The sequence below is a fragment of the Rissa tridactyla genome, chromosome 6 (genome assembly GCF_028500815.1).
Source record: "Rissa tridactyla isolate bRisTri1 chromosome 6, bRisTri1.patW.cur.20221130, whole genome shotgun sequence".
Lineage (NCBI taxonomy): Eukaryota > Metazoa > Chordata > Aves > Charadriiformes > Laridae > Rissa > Rissa tridactyla.
The window spans coordinates 30,106,632-30,125,822 of record NC_071471.1 but is presented as its reverse complement, the minus strand read 5'-3'; the positions used below and the strand labels follow the sequence as shown (position 1 = coordinate 30,125,822).

The window sequence follows — 19,191 nt, the reverse complement described above, 5'->3', positions numbered from 1 at the left end:
AGTAGTAAAAATTAACATAAAAATAATTCTTTCCATTTTTCAAAAGTAAAACACTAAATTTATTGTGTTTTCCATCTCATCGTAATAGTCTTAATGAAAGAAAAAGGCTGACCAGAAATTACAAGCGCCTTAAATGCTGTTTTCCAACAGTCATGATAAATATTTTATAAACCACTTTAGTAGAAAGAGGACTAATACAAAAACATCAACAATAAGGTAAGTACGCTATCTACGATCACTGGCAAAACTATCAGGATTGGGAGAACAGAGGCATGTTACAGTAGCCAAGTCAATATATCATTTCTCTTCTTGCTATTTCACAAAACAGCTTCTTGTACAGCCCTGCATCCACACTGCAATCTCCAAACATCTCAAGCTTAAGCCTCAGGTTTTTATGCTGCACCATTTCGGCTGTCTTGCTAGTTGTGACGAGGAAGAAAGGAGGAGATAGTTTTGAAACAATTCTCTTGCACTAGAGCATTTTCTGATAATTTAATACAGTAGCATGAAAATGATGAGTCGCAAAATACATAACTAGTGCCTAATTTTTGTAAGGCACTAAGCCGAGAGGGGGGAAAAAGCCATACCAAGCCCTACAGCCAGCAAGCTGTGCTTTCAATCCCCAGTCTGCAGACATGTGGATTGCTTCTAAACAGTCAGCAAAACCCGAACTAACAGCAGCAACACTGCCGTTTAACAAGCTTCAATTCCACATACATGGCCCCTGGGAAAGCTTTAGGGCGTCCAAGAACAGAGCAAGGAAGTCAGTTTTGTGCTATACGAAGAGGACCCCACAATGTATTCTGCAGCTCAGGCAGTATGACTGCTACTGCTCTGCTCCCTAGAGCGACTCGCCTGCAGACTTTCATGCAGCAAGGCGAGCACGCTTCCAACATCCAAGTGTCTAACTGCTACAGCAGCATTAACCGCTGCTCCCCTAATCCCTTCAAAACTCTTGCACCATAGCTGATGTTTTCAGCAATGCACAGAGTCCATCAAGCGTTCCTTACGTGGCCTACCCTCAAAGTACCACAGGACTTGCTGAGCAAATACAGTTAGTGATGCTGCTGGTGAAATTCTTGCTTCTGCAACTTTCCACCTCTGCTCCAGGCAACAAGGACAACTTTGGAAAAGAGCGTAGGAAGAAAACTCCTGAACACTGCTGAAAGTGCATTTTAACATTTCTTTAGTTATCTGAGAAGACAAAAGGTATTGCAGTTACAAAAAAACCCCAACTGACGCTAATTTAAAGAGAGCCATAACTACAGACTGTTTTCACTTGATGTTAAGGAATATAGAAATTCTCTTAAGGAATTATATGCTAAGGGCAGTACTTCCCCTAAAAAAGAGGGTAAAAAAACTATACAAAAGTTAATCTTTAAGTTAAAGCAAAACCTCGTTGCTTTAAAAATTAAATGTCATGTTTTATTACGTTATGCTCTATCACATTTTACTCTGTTACTGTGCTGCTTTCATTAAATCTAGCCATAAAAGCCAAGCTGTGCTTGGACACAGGGTTGCATGTATGTACTAGCACAGAAGACTCACAGAGGTAAACAAGGACATAAAAGCCTTATAGAATGTTCTGCTATGCAAACGTATTACCCAAAAATAGCTGGCTTTGTGACGTTTATGACACTTTTAGTTCAAATCCAAGAGGAAGAACATTTATTCACAGACAGCTGTAACAAAAGGACAAAACAAACTAGGTGACACCATGTATTCAGCTCTGTCAGGAGCTCTGTCATGTTTACCTATGGTGTTTTTAAGGAAATTACCACCCTCTGATTGTGTGACCTCCAACCTTATAGGGATTTTATTATTCCTACAGGAGAAACAGACAGAAGCACAAGTCTTTGCATACTCCTGCTGCTGTAGTGTACAACCCAGCAGATGAACTTACACCTTCAGTATGTTTGACCCTACTGTAATGGCAAGAACTCCCCAAGAAAAATGTAGACTGCATTAAACAAATTTATTCTCTTATTTCAACCCTGACTTCACAGAGCCCTTTCTGGAACCACATACAAAGAATTCAACGAGACCTCTTCTCCCAGGAGCTTCATTCTTGTTCCTTCACTTAAGACGAGGTTAATTTCTGGGGCTTAGCCCACTGTGTTACAGACCTGCTCATCATCCATCAGAAAACCCTTCATCCAAAAGCTGACTCTTGCCAGTATTCAATGCTGTATTAGTGACCTTTAACAGTTCTAAGAAAAAGATGTAATTTCAGTCATGAAATCTGACAAAGTCACAGCCCATTTGCTCTTTACATCTCTGCACACCTGCGGTGTTGAGGTGGCCAGAGCACACCATTAGTGCTAACTAGCAGTTTCAGCAAACAGGGAAGGTAAATGTAAAACCTGCTTCTAGATCCCTACACCGATGGATGATATTTCTTTCCAGGAACTGAAACACGGCTTTTGGACTATAATTAGAGAATAATGCAGGGGGTAATCTGTGGGGCCCTCTAAGCAGAAAATCCCTTCCATTACTGCATGTCTGGGCTAGACAAACCAAGGGCTCCCTCCAGAACTGTGTCTTAAAGCAAAACAACTGATCGCATATTTTGTGACAGTTATCAAGTGAAAAGCGTTAGCAACTACAACAGCCTAACACAAGCCTTTTGCCTCCAGAAGCCAGTGATAATCAACTGAAAAGCATTAGTCCTTTGCTACCAAATAGACACTGGAATTTACAGGGAAATATTCCTCCCTGTTGTGCAAGCAGGTTTTGGACTGTACCCCCCCAGAAAGGGAAGGGAAGAGGCAGGATAAAATCTGAACCACTGCAGAGCAGGTGAAAGAGTCAAAGATGATGTAACTCATTTCCTCATTGCTGGATATGGAGAGAACAGGCCCAGAACTGTCTTGCTCCAACAAGATGCCAGCACATGGTAAATGGTTTAGCTCAGAGCCTTGAAAGCTCCTCATTTTGGTAGGAGCTATCAATGTCCAATTTTGTTTTGCATTTGTTGAAAAGAAAAATTACACTGAAATCGGAGATCAAAAGTGCTTTTTGGAAAAAAGATGCCTGAAACTATGGAAGGCCTGCATGGAATTTTCCTTCTGTACACAGATGCAGAAGCCAGTTAAACAGACCCTTTGGCTTCAGGAGAGACTCAGATCGCTATGCAGCAAAGAAAGATCTGTGTCCATTGAAAGCAACAGAGCAGAAGCTCTTGGGAGACGCCTGCTGCCCACAGAGAGAATTTGTTCTGCTTGTAAACTACATTTAATTGCAGCCAGAATATGCTTTAAATAAAACACAATGGAGCAGAGTAATTTCTAGGTGAGGAACAACCTGGTTAAGACAAATTGACTGGTCATATCAAGTAACCCATTTTTTTAATACCAGCTTTAAGCACCTTTTATCCTGCTTTTTAGGATAAATTTAGACTGCCACTAACCCAAAGAATGTGAAGATGCATAGATTTTTAAATTACAGTCCTGGAGCCAAGCATGCACTACCTCCTCTCAGACACACTCAAAGGCTGCAGCTTGGCTCAGTGCTTGGATTACACACATTACTGTATTAACAGATAAAGGTGTAGTCCTTGGGGAACCTTCCCCAATCTAATTAAAAACACCCTCAAATACCTCTTACCTAGGGAACTACAGAAAACTACTGAGCACTACAAAATACCAGTTCAGCAGCAGATTTCACTTTAGAGAACGAAAGCAAACATCATGACTATTTTGTGATGGGCTCACAACACCACAGTATAAGCCCAATAACCTGTCAGGGTTTAACAATGGATACTTAAAAAACAACATCCTTCTTCAGTTTATTTTTACCCAAGTCACAACCTCCAGGAATGTTTTAGACAGCAATTAGGCAGACGTATTTGTCTGAGTACTGCTGCCTTTAAGAGGCCTGGCACAAGCACTGTATATTTAATTTTTAATTAACTCTCAATCCTGCAAATATTAACTTTTCATTCTATTTGTCAATTTCATCTAACTCTATTCAGACAATTAAGCCGTAAGTCCGGAAACCTACTGAAAGGCTCATTAAGCATCTGCTGAACATTAAGGAAGGCTTCCAACTCTGAACCAAGTTTTATTCTCAATCTTTTGACTTTTCAACCTCCATTCACTTAGCAATTGAGTCATTTTGTGAAAGCAGCAGCGTACACATTTCCTGAAAATGTAAGAGACATCAAATTGAAGGCTGTAGAAGTGACCAAGGAAGATACTGTACCTGAACAGAATGAAACCAAGTGACTCAACAGCTGCCCGCCTCACATCATCATTTACATCACTCACCTGCAAAAGGGAAAACAGGACATTCAGAATATAGTGAAAACACTTGAGGACTACGCAACATTTCAGGTCAGGTGTCAGGCACACAAGTTAATCAAGAAGACAGGATTATGAAGAAAGAAAATTAACAATCACGTTCAGCCTTAGCTGAAACAGCCTCACCCTTGTCCATACACTGTGACTGCAAGCCTATCGAAGAGCATCATCTTCTACAGCTGGCGTTGTTTTTTTCCCCAGCCCATCATTATATAGACTATTCACTGCAAACCCACTACTAACTACTTTAGGATCATGTTTTATTTTTTAATAGGTTCCTTGTTCGTGTTACCAGATTGAATATTCTTTTGCTGAAAGTCTGCTTATCCTAATGTCAGAAAACCCTGTTATTTCTACTCATGGTATTAAAGAAAGTTTTCATCACTTTACAATCTCTGAATTGGAGCAGAACGTGAACACTGTAGACACAAAGCCTGTCAAAGCGATGAGCTTACTCTCTCACCACAAATTTCTTGCTGTTTCTTCTCAGATTGCCCAGAGAAGCCATGGCTGCCCCATCCCTGGAGGTGTTCAAGGCCAGGCTGGATGGGGCTTTGAGCAGCCTGGCCTAGTGGGAGGTGTCCCTGCCCAAGGCAGGGGCGTTGGAACTAGATGATCTTTAAGGCCCCTTCCAACCCAAACCATTCTATGATTGTATGTGCTCCTAAACCCACAGTACTTACAGCCACATGCAGTAGGCGTCTGATCGCCTTGTTGTTCCCTGAGCCACAGTATGCCATAGCAACAGTGTACATGCCAGAACGACGGAGAATTGGATCCTGAAAGAGAAAGCATCACTATTTAACATCCATCTGAACAGGGACTCGGAGTGAAGCGACTTGTGAAACTGTCTGACTTAGAATAATGTAAGAACTTCCCTGGTTCAAAACAGCCAACCCACCGCAGCTGGAGATTTCACAGAAGGACAGGAATGTCACCCATGTAACAAAAGGGCCAGGGATTAAGTCACGGCTAAACTTACCTTATCTCTGCAGAGACTCTCAATGAGAGCATCTGCCTCCTCCATCCTCCCGTACATGACCAGAGCAATTCCAACCGCAAGGCCTCGCAAAATCTTTTCATGCTGGGTTTCCTGTGCGTAGCCAACCATGTCCTCAATAGCCTGAGCATTTTTAGATCCCAACATAACCAATCCCAGTGCCAGGCCAGCTGCCTCACCTGCACAGCACAGAAAACCAAAAAAAATCAAGCAAACTCTGTTCCCAAAAGCAGTAAATATTATATCTAGAGAATCACACAGGATGTAAACCAACAGATCACTTCTGGACACCACCACACCCAGCAACCCTATTATTCATGGCCAAGTGTGCTTGACTTGATAACCCACTAGAGACAATTTAGTGCTCTTCCCTACCAAGTTCAATTTTCTCTTCCTTGGGCCAAGAGCTGCTGAGATAATTTTCCTGTGAACCCCTGCCAATGCAGCAGCAGTAGCCCCTACAAGCTTCTCCAAGCCTGTCTCTCAGCCAAAAAGGGCACATGGCTCTGGAGATCAACCACAACAAAAAGCATGTGACAAAGGAAAGAATAAAGCAAAATAAGGGACTGTTTAAAGACCTAGCATGTCTTATCAATTTGGCATAGTGCCACAGACCAGTCCTGACAGGACCTGTGCACATTACTGCCACATAACTAAAGAACCATGCTGAACAGGAAAAGGTCAGTAAATAAAACACAGCTAAGGCCACCTAGAAGCAATCCACGCTGCTAACAGAAAACCTGAAAAAAAACCACCAAAAAACTACAGATGCCTGATAAGGCCTCAGATGGTTATTTGCTTTGAAAGCAGAACATTTACCTGTCACTGCATCATCCTGGTATAGATTTGTTTTCAGCAAATCATACACGTCTTGACGTGCTGTCCCCATGGCAGCCAGACCCAAACCCAGGCTGCCACCGTGTCGGACAATCTAGAGAAGCATATGCAAGTTCAGTCATCATAAAACAGGGCACAGTATGGCTTCAGCTGAAGTAGACATCCTTCCATCAATATAAAGCTGCAAACATTTAGCCCCCAAACACCCAAAACAATTTCTTAACCTGTTAGAAATACCACTTTCACCATTTCAGGCAGTAACTGATGAAAGAGGCAGAAAATAGAATAAAAAGCACACAAAAAATGAGTATCAGAAGCTTTACACATAGCACAAGAGACTTTCTAGTATCTTTAAGGTCTTTTTCCCCACTGAGTGATTTATGTAAAACCATAAATCTGTGCCATGTGTAAGAATTGCTGCCTAGTAATAGCTTTTGAATAGAAAGCTAAATCAGTACCCACTTAAAACAGTCTACATCCTCTTTTCTTCTAACAGCAAATACAGGAAAGGCAGTACATTTGTAATAAGGTGAGTGGGATCTGTTCACAGAATTTTTATAGTAGTCGTCTGAAATTCCCAAGTCCAAAGAGAGTACAAGTCCAAGGAGAAGAAGGGAACATGCTTGGAAAATACTAATCTATTCCTAACTTAAAAAGAGACTTTTTGTAGAGGTCTACGAACAGTACATGGTGAAGTAGAACACTGCTTTTTGTATAAGATGCATTAAACCTACAGGGCGCAGACGCATTTTGTGGCTTATTCCTTTGACAGCTAAGCTGTAAGCAATAACAGTGCCTGAATACCACAGGTCCACTAGCAAAGCAAAGCAGATATACAAGTAGTAAGAAAGATGAAGCTAGATTCACTGTTAAATACATAAGAATTTCCTAAAAATTTAGCAATAGGTTGTTAAAACCCAAACTTTATATTTAAGGCCCACAGGAGGTGTAAGTATCACACTACTGACACAATCTTAGTTACTTCTAACCCCCGCTTCTCAAACAGCTAGCACCCTTCTAGATATTCCCAACAAAACAAAGGTTCATTACCGAACCCAGTACCTACATCATTACTGGCATTCTTCAGCTGGTTCAGCAAATAGTCAATGATGTCCCCACCATGGTTAGCATGAATGAGACCCAAGGCATAGAGACCTCCGCCTTCCTGGTAGGCTGACCCTGGAGAGGTGTCCTTGGGTAGGTATGTCGCCATTAGCTGTAATGCTTCTTTCTCATGACCCTGTAATGTTCAAGTGTCCAGCAGTAAGGGAAGTGCAAAGTGAAAAAAGAGTGAATGCAAACACTTTATGATAACATTTAAACAAGTCAGCAGAAAACATGTTATAGCCATTACTTTCTCCACAAAAATCAGCTTTTCAGTGCTGTACAATAAGCAAAGAATCCTGTACTGAGTTTTTATTAACCACAGTACATGAATGTTCATCAATCACTTGGTCACTGATATAAACCAGGACAAATTTGGCCTGAAGCTACCCCGCTTCATTCACTTAGAGCACTTTAATGAGGGCTGAGGCACAGGAAACAATTACGAAGACTTCTTGCTATTTGAGAACAGCTTTAAATATACCCTCCCTTGGAATGAATTTGAAAAAAATGCCCACTACTTAGATCACCAGTCAAACTTACTGAAACTTAGTATAGTAAGGACTTCGGTACTGTCTCAAAACCACTTCAGAAATATACATCTGCAATTTTAATAGCTAGAAACTATTGACTCTGATCGACTCACAAAAGAAGAGAAGAGCTAGGAAGAAGACTCTCTCCTTGAGCCACGTTATCCTTCCACCTTTTTGATGCTCAGCAAAACATGCCGTAAACTACACTGGATATCAGACGAGATGGACTTGATAAAGCACAGCTTTTCTTTAGTGCAAAGACACAAACTAAGTTACAGCTGTGTACCTTGCTATAGACTAGCTAAACCGGAGTGCGGGCATCTTCAGAATCACCATTTCAATGTTTCCAGTGTTCACAAGTCAAGTATTTCTATTGAACAGAGGGAAATTAATGCAACGTTACCTTGTGTATAACACCCAAGCTGGCGGTAGCAGTAAATTTAGCCCAGTTTGTGGCCCTGGCCAACCACTCCAAGTTGTCTCTGGAACACGAAAAGAGAAAGGTTACACAGCTTTTCATACAGCCTGTTCCTCATCCTGCAAGCATGATTCCATAGCTTTGAAAGCAGAAAGCAGCTCCAGAAGGCAAGAAGGCTAACCACATTTCCCACTTTATACTTCTCTCCCCTTCATCAGCCCTGATTTTTGGCTGGTCATAGTCAAGTTTCTCGACACTGGTGATCTCAGTGAAAGATGGAGAACTGCTCAACATGCAGCCCATCAACTCTCTGGGAGAAACTCTAGCAGAGTTTCTGGAGCTTTCCTCAAGTCCCTGGTTAAGGTCAGCCCTGACATTTCCCTTCCAAGAACCATTCAGCACTGTCAGTCCCTACCAAAAAAGATACATCATCTCAGAAATTCTCCAACTACTAAACAAAGAGGACAGAAATTCCAGATCTCCACCTTCCAAACTGCTCATATGGTCAGCAGTCAAATAAAGCCAGTTTGTGAGGATAGAGAAAAGAAAACAATTCCAGCTTCTTCCCTCTGCCTCCACATTAATTTTCAGACCCTTTGTTTATTCTTCTCTAAGCCCATCAGAGTTCTGCAGCCACGCTTTAGGGAGTATCAAGCTAAATAGGGCAACAATGTTGTTCAAACCCCTCTAAACGTCATTGGAGCTTCCTTGCCATAGATTTACCTAAGGAACTGGTCACTGGTTGTACCACAATGCATAAAGGAGTTCGCTATAACCGTTGCTGTATGACACACGGAATTCCGCACTGCATCCTGAAAGAATAAAAACAATCAGTGTCACCAGTCCCCAAAAGATATGCCCTAGGTCACTTAACATGCTTGCCAGTACACTAGAAAAATAGATTGTAATTATGATTAATTTAACCAGCAATTTCCGTTTAATCAAAGTTAATAGATTTTTAATACATTCTAATATATCCTCAACCCATCTTTCCAGTGCAAACCAATCCTTTCTATGAGTTTCTGTCAGAAATGTGATTACTTCAATTGCAGCTTAACTGGAGAACCCCGCCTTCTGGTTCCCAGAACTGAGCACTGCAGAGCGTGTGCTGCTGACGTTTTCAAGCCATGCCCGGAACACTATGCAGCATCATTCCCAAGCACTTAACCAGCAAATGGAAAAGATTTTCCAATACATTTGAGGTGCCTCCTGAAATAGATGAACCCACTGACAAGCATCCCCTACGATTTTTGCTGATGACATGCATCTCATTTCACAGATAAAAAAACCTCTCCTATGGTTTCAAATAACCGTTTAGCTTAAGAGAGTCTAATTTACCTGCAAGTTTTCATTTGTCCACCCTTCAGTAACACCTTCAAAACCAAAACCAGTTACTCAATTCGCTAGCCCTGCCTACATTACAATATCTGTTTGGTTTTGTCTTCAATGTGGAAACAATAGTCTCTGAGCACATACCAGGATTTCTTTAGCCAAACTGAAGGTGTGGACTCACATAACACCTGAACCAAGATACCAACATATCATAACCTACAGTCCTGGATGACTCCCTCCCTCCCCAGCCCAGCAGCATTTGCAATGGATCTGTCACGGAGCTGGAGAGTGAGTTCATTCATCTAACTGACCAGATGAAAAACAAACCCACCAAAAAAAGGGAGGAGAAAAGGATTAGTTTCTATAACCAATCGGGGGAAAAAGAAGAAAAGAATCAACAAGCTAATAGCAGCATGTCATTAGGTCATACTAGCTGCAAGCTGAAACAGTCTAATTATACGGCCTTCTTTAGGGTGCAATCACCTCTTCTTCAGCCTCACAGGTTCAAATGTTAAATGTCAGTTTATCATGACTAAAAGACAGATTTGTATCCTCAAAACCCAGAGACCATGCTAAATCATAAGATGATGTTGTAAAATTAACAGCAACGTGGTCAAAACAAACACAGGATGAATCAGGTGAATCCAAGACAACCATATCTAACAAAGTCTCTTACCTTTGTGTTTTTGAGGATCATGAGGTCTGTATTGTTGTTTCGTATTAAAAACTGCAGATGTAACTCAATGGCCATTTCCCCACTTAAAATTTTAATCATTTTTGAGATCTGGTCCTTAGGCTCTGGGTTCTTCACATACAATCAAAAAGAAGAAAAAAAACCATGAGAACTCAACTACATCTCTGTTAAAATACAGTTCATGAGAAGCCACTCCGGCATGTTCCCAACACCACATTCCAAAATTTATCAAGTTTTAGGAATAAAAGGACATTGTTTCTGCCCTTGCTGCACAAGCCCAAACCTCCCAGATAATCAAGTCCCTTTGTGCACAACAGCACAGGTGGGATAGGAGACTCCTTTCAAATAAATGTGTTCTTTCATTGAAAGCAAAAGGATGAGTGACATCTGATATTCTGCAAGCTGCTGTTTGGCCTTACAGATACAATGAGTCTCCTGCAAGTAGCAACCACTTTTATAAATGTGGACCTTTATTTCCACGAAAGTTTTAATGGAGATGACCACAAAGTCACAACACTTCGCATGACGCTGCTAAGCTATAGCATCGTTCTTGTGAGGTAAAGGCTTTATTTAGAACAGCTAGTAGAACTAGGAAACTCTAATACATTCATCTTCCAGAGCTCTTTGAGAAAGCCTTCTTCCTCATGACTGAACAGTTTTCACAGATTAAGTTCCAACTGAAGTCCCTTCTGGGCAGGGTGAAAGTACACTGCAATATTTTGTACCGACATTGTTAGCTGGTCAGAGACCAGCCAAGCATGAGTAGTTCAGCCCTTAAACTAATCCCCTCAATTATTTCTTTGTAGTCAGCTTTCTGAATTGTGGAAGATTAAGCTCAAGAACATTTCTGGCCACACAGGTTGTTTTTATGTACTTGTCCCCTGGAGCAGTCAGCAATGCCAGTGCAGCAGAAACTGATTCAAGATACCTTTCCGGCACAAAAGCACTGTTTACAGGTTCCTTCATGGGGTAAAGTAACTCAATCCCTTTTGTTTGCCTTGTGGAATATAATTTCAAGAAAACACTTCTGTTTGCCCTTGATTAAGTTTTAAGTTATCTGCAAGAATCTCTCAAAGATTCACAAGTTTAGTTTGCGAATATGCACCATGGGGAAAAAGAAAAACTTGTCTTGGGTTTTACTTTCCTCTTCAGTAGCATTTCCCTTCCTCAGCATCAGAAGCATCAGAATTGCATTAGCTATTCTACATGCTGATATGCAATTGTATGTGCATGTTAGAAGTGATCCCACTTTCTCCAATACTTGGGAAAAGAAACTGAACAAAAAGATTCTAGCCAGCTGGCCCAGCAACACAGCCACCATGCTGGCTAGAAGCAACACCTTCCTCCTCCATGGAAAAGAAACTACAGCATGTCAGCATCCTCTCCAGCCGTTCCTGCAGAACAGCATCAGTCCTATCCAGCCAGAACTACAGCTGGATTTCAGAAAGAGAGGGAAAAAAAAAAAACTACAACAAACTAATTCATCAGCTAAGCTTCCCAGCAGCAGTCAAATTTCAGGCCCTTTCTTCTGGAATGAGTTAATTATTTCAATATCAACAAAAAGCAAACACATGAGCCAGACCCTTCTGTCCCCTTTTTTGGGGCTCAGTAGTTCCCACTGAAATCTACCCACCTTCCACTCTCCCTCAGCTTTCAGCCACTGAACTGCTGGACTTTCACACTGTCAAATATTTGGTCCTCAGAGATCATCTGTCACCTTGTCTCCAAGCAAGACAGAAGTGGAATTCCATTCTTCTCTAGCCAAACCAATTTAGCAACCCCAGAGATTCAAAGAGAACATATAAGAAAAACTAAGCAAGGCATATTTTGAAAATGGCACTCACAATTTCTGCAGACTTCCCTGCACAAGTGCTTCCTGGTTTCTCTTCTGCTTCCATAGCATCACTGAAATAAAATGAAAATGATAAATGCAAGCCAGTTCATCACTTGTAACTAGTCAAGCACTGTAATTATGGCTGAACACTGTCCTAAAAGAGTAGCCTGGGATTTGGAGATGATGACTGGAAAAAGGACAAGGGCGGACTATCTGGAGGTCACTGCTGAGAAGCAAACTCCTTCCCAATTCAATTTTCAGGGAACTTGAAGACAAAGGCCTGGAAAACCCACCCTCTCATTCCATCTATAGAGACAACAAAACCAGAGATGTTTGTAGGGAACAAACAGGCAGAGACAGGTGAGAGAACAAGGTTAGCAAACAAGGCAGCAAGGATAATTATATCCTCACCCTCAAGTTCTGAGCTCACCACTATTAGGATGGATGCTAGAGTGTTGAAATGCAAATGAAACACGTTAAGCTGTTGTTAGCACCTTGTCCTAACGCTTCACAGGCTGATTTACAAATTATTCTGTGCCTTTCCTTTTATTTCACTGGAAAAGAAGACAGGAGAATGCTTGCTATGCCTGTATCACTGATTCAAAAGCATTTAGACCCAGTTCCTCACAGCTGTGTAAGCCCTTATATTTAACCAGCCTTGATCTAGGCAGCATTCTCCATCGCATACTACCAAAGACAGTGCACGGATCAGGTTGTGTACAGACATGACAGCTCTGGTGATTAAAGAGCAGATGCAGCATGAACTTCCTCCATGCTGCTCCCGAGCTGGGCTGCAGTCTTAGCGTGGACTGGCCAATCCTCTAAAAACAGAGGTTTAAAGCAAAAGTATCTATGTCAAGGACCTGTAAGCCATCAAAAGAAGAAATAAAGATGATGAAATGGTTAGTGCCAACTTTGGTTTTCTTAACAGCAGCTTCATGTAGCTAAGATCCAGCGATGTTGACCACTGACTGAGTTTTAAATGTCAGGACTTCAACAAAACTCAGACTATATTTGAACTAGCTCTTTTTAACTGCGAGAGCAAAAGGGTCTATAACACTGCAGTATCATCTGAGCTCACTCTTCCCACAAGCAGGTAGCAGACCACAAGCTATGATGTGAAACCAAACTCGCACATAGCTGCGATAAACTTTTTGCTTGAACTCTCCCCTTCCTTAGCTTTACAAGTTGCTGCAAAGACCATACAACATCAGTGCTCCCAAGCAACTCACACATGGCTATGGCTTAATGAATTATTGTTCATTAGCTGAGCCACAGTAACCGCACCATGCTTAGCTCAACTGCAAAGGAAAACACATTCTTTCAAAAAACAGTCGGTTCTCGTAATACACAATTTTGCCCTGCACAAACAGCATGTCTCGTCTATTACCCTGACTTAAACGAAGGGGAGTAACTTGATTGCTTGTAATGGGCATCTATACACAGAACAGGAGTCTGCATGACAGCAGGACTGCAACCAAACAATTACACTGCTTCTCAAGCCAGTCTCCCCACCTGTCTTTCTCCGATCCAGGGATGGTGCCGGTGTTGGTGGACCCAGGCACGGAGGCAATGGGAGTGCCAACTGTGCGGAGATTCTGGATCACAGAAGACAAGAACTGCTGGCTAGCACTTTCATACAGATCAAAGCAAATTTGGTAGGCCATGAGAAGGTTATCTTCCTTCACCAGTTTTTCCAAGATGTCACTCACAGCCTGTGGGTCATCCAGGAATATCAGGCACTGAGGAGGAAGAAGGGAAGAACACAAAAAAAGTAATCAGGAGAGGACATTATATACTTCAGAATGAAAAAGCAACACCACCTAAGACCACACTCCATTTTCCCCATACCCTCACCTGCTGCTTCCACAGAACACCCTTTTAAAGAAAGAAAACTTCTCTCTCTCTCATAGGAGACAATAGAAATCTTTGAAGAGTGTTCATAGGTCATTTTAAAAACAAGACCAAGCATTACAAATTCAAGACATGCCATTCAAGCCTTCCTACTTCTGCAGCTTTATCTTTGGAAACTGACAGTGCTGTCCTACTAAACACAGACATTTCAAAAGCACATTAAAGAAGGATCAGTCATTTTGTAGGGATGCCTCAGCTAAAAGGGAACAGGCATAGCACTCCTGAGTCACACGTACATGGTATAGCAAGACTGGCAAAGGCCTGAGAACACCTGAGTGACTTCATAACTGGCTGTCCAAACACTTTCAGACAATGGCTTGTCAAAAAACAAAGCACTGTAAATGTTCTTTGGAGGAATAAATAAAATTCTAAGCTGTGAACCTACCATCTGATACTCCCTATATAGGCTTGAAATATTCTGTCAGAGTTGTCTACATCCCCAAACTGCCTTTGAATGTGTCTGGTCTATAAATTGACCAAACATGCAATATTTGCCTCTCTTTTTCAATTTGATCTCGCTTTGATATTCATTTGAAGCACAGAACCAGGAAAAGATATTTTATTTAACTGAATAAAAAACAGAGATTAGGTAGATGTCAAGTCAAATACCTCTAAAGAAGAGTAACTTTTGATTGATCTTTAAACATCACTCTGAGATGATTACCTGGCACACGTTGATGAAATCTGGTTTCTCCAGGTTCATGTAGATTTTAACTAGAACTCTCAAGACTTTATTACGGAACTGTTTATTCTGCATTAAAGACATACAGAGCTTCAAGCTGTAGGCTAGCATCCCAGGAACATCGTTCTGAAATAAAATTCAGAGATATCAATGGCCAATTAAGTTAGTAAATGCATAGGATAGCAAACAGAACAGAGAAAGCAAGATGGATGCCTTATGATTATCATTCCCGTATACAGAAATGGGAGACATACAAAAATACGGGAAAGCTATAAACAAAAAAGTGGTAAAATTTAAAGGATTTAAACCACGTGTCTGGCATACGACTAGATAGTGCAGCGTAAGAAGATTACACACAACCACTGAGCTGCTGCAAATGACTACAGGCATGCTTCTCTTACTGCCATTACTAGGTAACACGACTTACCCTCAGTGAAAGATGTTAAAGCCAGACTGTACTGCCTTGCAGCCAGGGCAGGCTAGGACTGCACACAGTCACTGAAAATTAGAGCAGCTCACCCAACTACTGGATTATTTTTTTTACCTACCATAAATAAATCACTTACCTAGCCCTAAGGATACCTTCCCACAGCAAATTACAGCAGATGACAGGCACAACAAAATAAAAGAGTTGTTCTTACATTACGCCAGACCTAAGGTCTGCCTAGTCCAGTATCTTATCTCTGCTAGTAGCTGACAGGTAATACCTTAAGATGAGGGCACGTAGCCAAGATTCCTGGGAATATTCTCCCAGCAACTTACAGCTCAGGGATTTCTTAAAGGCAGGGGTCTCTCTATACTTGATAGCCCTGAGTGGCTCTGCCTTCCATGAACATGTTGAACTAAACACCCCTGAGTTTCATCTTCTATTCTGTTCATACAAACCAGGGCAAGTCCCATAGCAACGTGGATCTTGCACTTCACTTCTGGATCCATATTGGGAAGAGACTAGCTACACGCACCTCCTGTCTCTTGCACGTACCGATTCAAGGATGGTTTTCTCAAAGATGTCCAGCCTGCGCGTCTCTAGAGCAATACCGATGGCCTGCTTGTACTTGTGGTCATCCAAGCACCGCTGGAACATTTTGTTCACTATCCCTTCTAGCCTTTCATCGACAGGTTTCTTCTCCCCTTCTGGCAGCTCCGCATTCTCCACACACTGTTTGGTATAGTGGTCGATGCATTTTGCTGAAATGATATTGAACAAACACAGAGCAGGGAAAAAGTCAACTTCCTAGATGTCCGTAATTTTTTTTACAGGTGAAGAGACCAATGTGTGCGTACACACATTCTACCAGCAAATAGAGCACATGGGAAACTACACAAAGGTGAGGCACAATAACTATTTGTGTTGTCATATACAGAGAGTAGTGGAAGATACTTACATTTTCTCCTAACAAACTCTGATTTTAGTGCTGAAACCAAGTAGATATTTTTAAAATAGAACCAAGGACATTATCTTTGTTCAAGTGGCACAATATTTTAAATAAAAAATGAAACATCAGTAGGAGACTTCCTAGCTCCATTGTAAACACTAGCTGGGGAGACTGAAAGCCAGCCTGGGTTCATGATATCTTGTACAAGGTAAGTGATACCAGCAGACGAGACTTTTAAAAGACATCGAAATTACACATGCATTCAGCATCTGACTTGCTATATTGTTACAGGTGGATAAAAAAAAACATTGTACCCCTCAGTTAGGTGTGCAGCTACACTGATTAGCTCATTATTTCCAAAGTTATGCCGAAGAAATACTACACACAAATGAGAGAAAGGGCAATAAACCATCAAAGCAATCTTTCTATTATGAACTCACAATAGAATAAGGATAGCAAAAAAGTACCAGAACTCCTAAATCAGTTCCACTACAGAATCCCAAAGCAGGAGAAAGCAAGCACAAATAAACTGGGTAAAATTAGCTGCAGCATCAGTTTAAATTAATATAAGGAGGAAGAGGAGGAATATGGAGAACAGCAGCTAAATCAAGTAAAATCTCAAAGTTACAGTAGTTTGGACAACACAAGAGCTTTTCTTTTGCAGCAACAATTGTTTACCAATGATCGTTTCCACGTATTCCGAGTTGTCGTTGACATTGAAGAGGTCACCTGCTCCCAGGGCATAGTTCAGCGATTCCTCAAAAGCTCCCAGGTGGTAAAAAACTTTAGAAGCAACTAGAGCAGCAAACTGCCGGCTCCGAAAGCCCTCATCTTCATAGAGAACTTCACTGCAAAGAAGAGAAAGAAGAGTATCAGCTCTATGTGCTCATTTCCCTTTAAGGCCACATGACAGCTTGATAGAACACACATCTTTGGGACTACAGCTCCAACCTCACATCCACTTATATTAGTGCTTTCTGGAAAATATGGAGCTAGATGCTGTACTAGCCAGTATCAAGCAACCAAAACTACATCCACTTAATATCTAGTGTTCTTTTTAAGCAGCACACCCTGAAGTAGTAAGTGTCTTCTCTTACATTTTATCCACTGACTCAGAGATTTCTGCCCAGAAGTCATTGACAACAGCATTCAACTTGTGAAGAGCAAACTCCTACAAAAAATAACAGAAAGTTATATTACACAAAAAAATACATTTATTACCTTTCCCCAGTAAAAATGAAGTACCACCTAAGACTGATATCGTAAGCACTGACCCATTTCAACAGCAAATTCTACTTTAAAAGATCTTTGCAAGCATCTACTAATCTTTTCAAGTCCTTTGCAAATAAAGGGCTGTTCACTTAACAGGTAAGACAACCCTGATGTTCCTTCCCATGGCCTCTCTGTGATGAATGACTAGCTAAAATGACTGATAGGTGAAATTCCTTAAAATACAAAGTTTTCCAAGTTTTTGTGGCAACCTTTGCGTAGCACACAGAACTGGCCTGTGGTCTATGTCAGCCAACTCTATTTATTTGGACACAATACTTCAGCAGATAAACAGTATCTGGACTATAATCAGCCCACGTGTAACCAGTTCAGAGCAAAAGTGGGGCTCGTTGGGATCTATCACCACATATGTCTGTTTCCAAGCAAAACATTTAGGGCATTACCAATATTATAAGATGCACCTCCCCCTCCTAAAAGGGGCTTTTGTTAACTGTTGGAGTAACTAGCAAGCAGCATCAATACACCACCACTTTGAGTGTTTGGTGCTGTCCTATGGATTCAGATACTCGGTGGACTGTAAAGTTTCTGTTACTGTTTTCTTCTCCTACTACTATTGTGATTTTTTTTTCCAAGTGAGAAGTATAACTGTGATTTTGTTTTACATCGCTTAAATTATGATAAAAACTTGAGATATTCTTCAGCTTTGAATTTTATGTAGTCAAAATGCAGTCTCTGGAACACTTTTAAGTAACAAAGCCCCATTATCATCAGAGAGCTGGGGGCTTCGGCGAATAGAGATCTTTGCCTGTGAAGCTCCAGTTTGATCCATGTTCAAAACAAGGAAGTTTGCCATCTGTTATCATGCTATTCAAGTCCCTCCTTTCAGCTTTCAGGCTGGAAATGACTTGTGGCCCACCTGTTGCTCTCCAACCATTAATTATTGAGAATCACTCATTTCTGATTTTAAGCTCTCAACATAATACATATGCTATTATTGCTCCCAGATGTAAGAGCTTACCTTGAGCTGTGGCTCTTCTTCATCCAGAAGAGAGATAATTCCAGCTGCAAAACAAGATCACAGTCACTTTTAGACTCTCTCTGTTTCAAAAGCGAACATGTTATTTAGTTCAAAACCAACAGAACAGGCTGTCTCTGGAATGCTAGTTTAAAATCTTCAGTATTCAAATTCAAAGATCAGATCCAAGTCTGTATTAAACACGATATAAAACAGTTTGGAATTTATAACTGAAAAGGTACACTGCTTGTAAAAGGTGATACTTCTAGGCTACGTACTAGACAGGAACTTAAGAGAACCTCAGATTTACTTCCAGCTCTTCAGCTCCATCAATAGTGTGCTGACTGCTTTCTAGCAAGCCACTTCCAACTTCCCCAAGGGGTGTAAAAAAGATCACGTCAAAACATCCAAACTTTTTTCATGCCAAGGAAACAAGCCTCATGGCTAAGTGAAGGTGTCATATCTCACCACTTCAGCAAGACTCCTGACGCTGTCCCAGAACATTTGTACAAACAGCTAAAGAAATATCGTTTAACTGACATAACTGAAAGAGAGGTTCAAAGTTATTTGGGGAATTCAATCTGAAGAATGGTTACAGATGGCTTCATTGTCAGACTGCAAGAAGGCAACTGAAAGGGTTAGAATGGGATCTGATTAAAGTCCAACACAATTCACTGCTTTTCTGCTTTTAATCTTTCATCTGTTTTATAGATTGATAACCTTTTTAAATATACATAAGACATCAAATTGGAAAGGCCAGCAAGCCTATTGGAGGGCTGAACTGGGCTTTCAAAAGATCTTGACAAATCTAAAAGGAGAGTGTGCAAGTCAAAACTAAAATGTACAAACATAGAAAGGAATCTGAATAAGATGAAACATGAGCAATAATATCATATGGCTGCAGTGGAAGGCAACCCCAAC

At 41.1% G+C, this 19,191-nt stretch overlaps 1 protein-coding gene across 1 annotated transcript in view; it reads right to left on the bottom strand.

Moving 5' to 3' along the window:
- PSMD1 (proteasome 26S subunit, non-ATPase 1) overlaps window positions 1-19,191 on the bottom strand; it is a 74,667-nt gene that overhangs the window by 53,773 nt on the left and 1,703 nt on the right. Inside the window, exons 2-16 of the mRNA XM_054204788.1 lie at window positions 18,274-18,317; window positions 17,123-17,196; window positions 16,704-16,873; window positions 15,632-15,837; window positions 14,632-14,775; window positions 13,569-13,795; window positions 12,064-12,124; window positions 10,202-10,330; window positions 8,917-9,005; window positions 8,179-8,257; window positions 7,205-7,378; window positions 6,121-6,232; window positions 5,284-5,480; window positions 4,985-5,080; window positions 4,204-4,268 (exon numbers count right to left, since the gene is read on the bottom strand). Coding sequence (XP_054060763.1) covers window positions 4,204-4,268; window positions 4,985-5,080; window positions 5,284-5,480; window positions 6,121-6,232; window positions 7,205-7,378; window positions 8,179-8,257; window positions 8,917-9,005; window positions 10,202-10,330; window positions 12,064-12,124; window positions 13,569-13,795; window positions 14,632-14,775; window positions 15,632-15,837; window positions 16,704-16,873; window positions 17,123-17,196; window positions 18,274-18,317 — 1,867 coding nt within the window. The remainder of the gene's footprint in view (window positions 1-4,203; window positions 4,269-4,984; window positions 5,081-5,283; window positions 5,481-6,120; window positions 6,233-7,204; window positions 7,379-8,178; window positions 8,258-8,916; window positions 9,006-10,201; window positions 10,331-12,063; window positions 12,125-13,568; window positions 13,796-14,631; window positions 14,776-15,631; window positions 15,838-16,703; window positions 16,874-17,122; window positions 17,197-18,273; window positions 18,318-19,191) is intronic.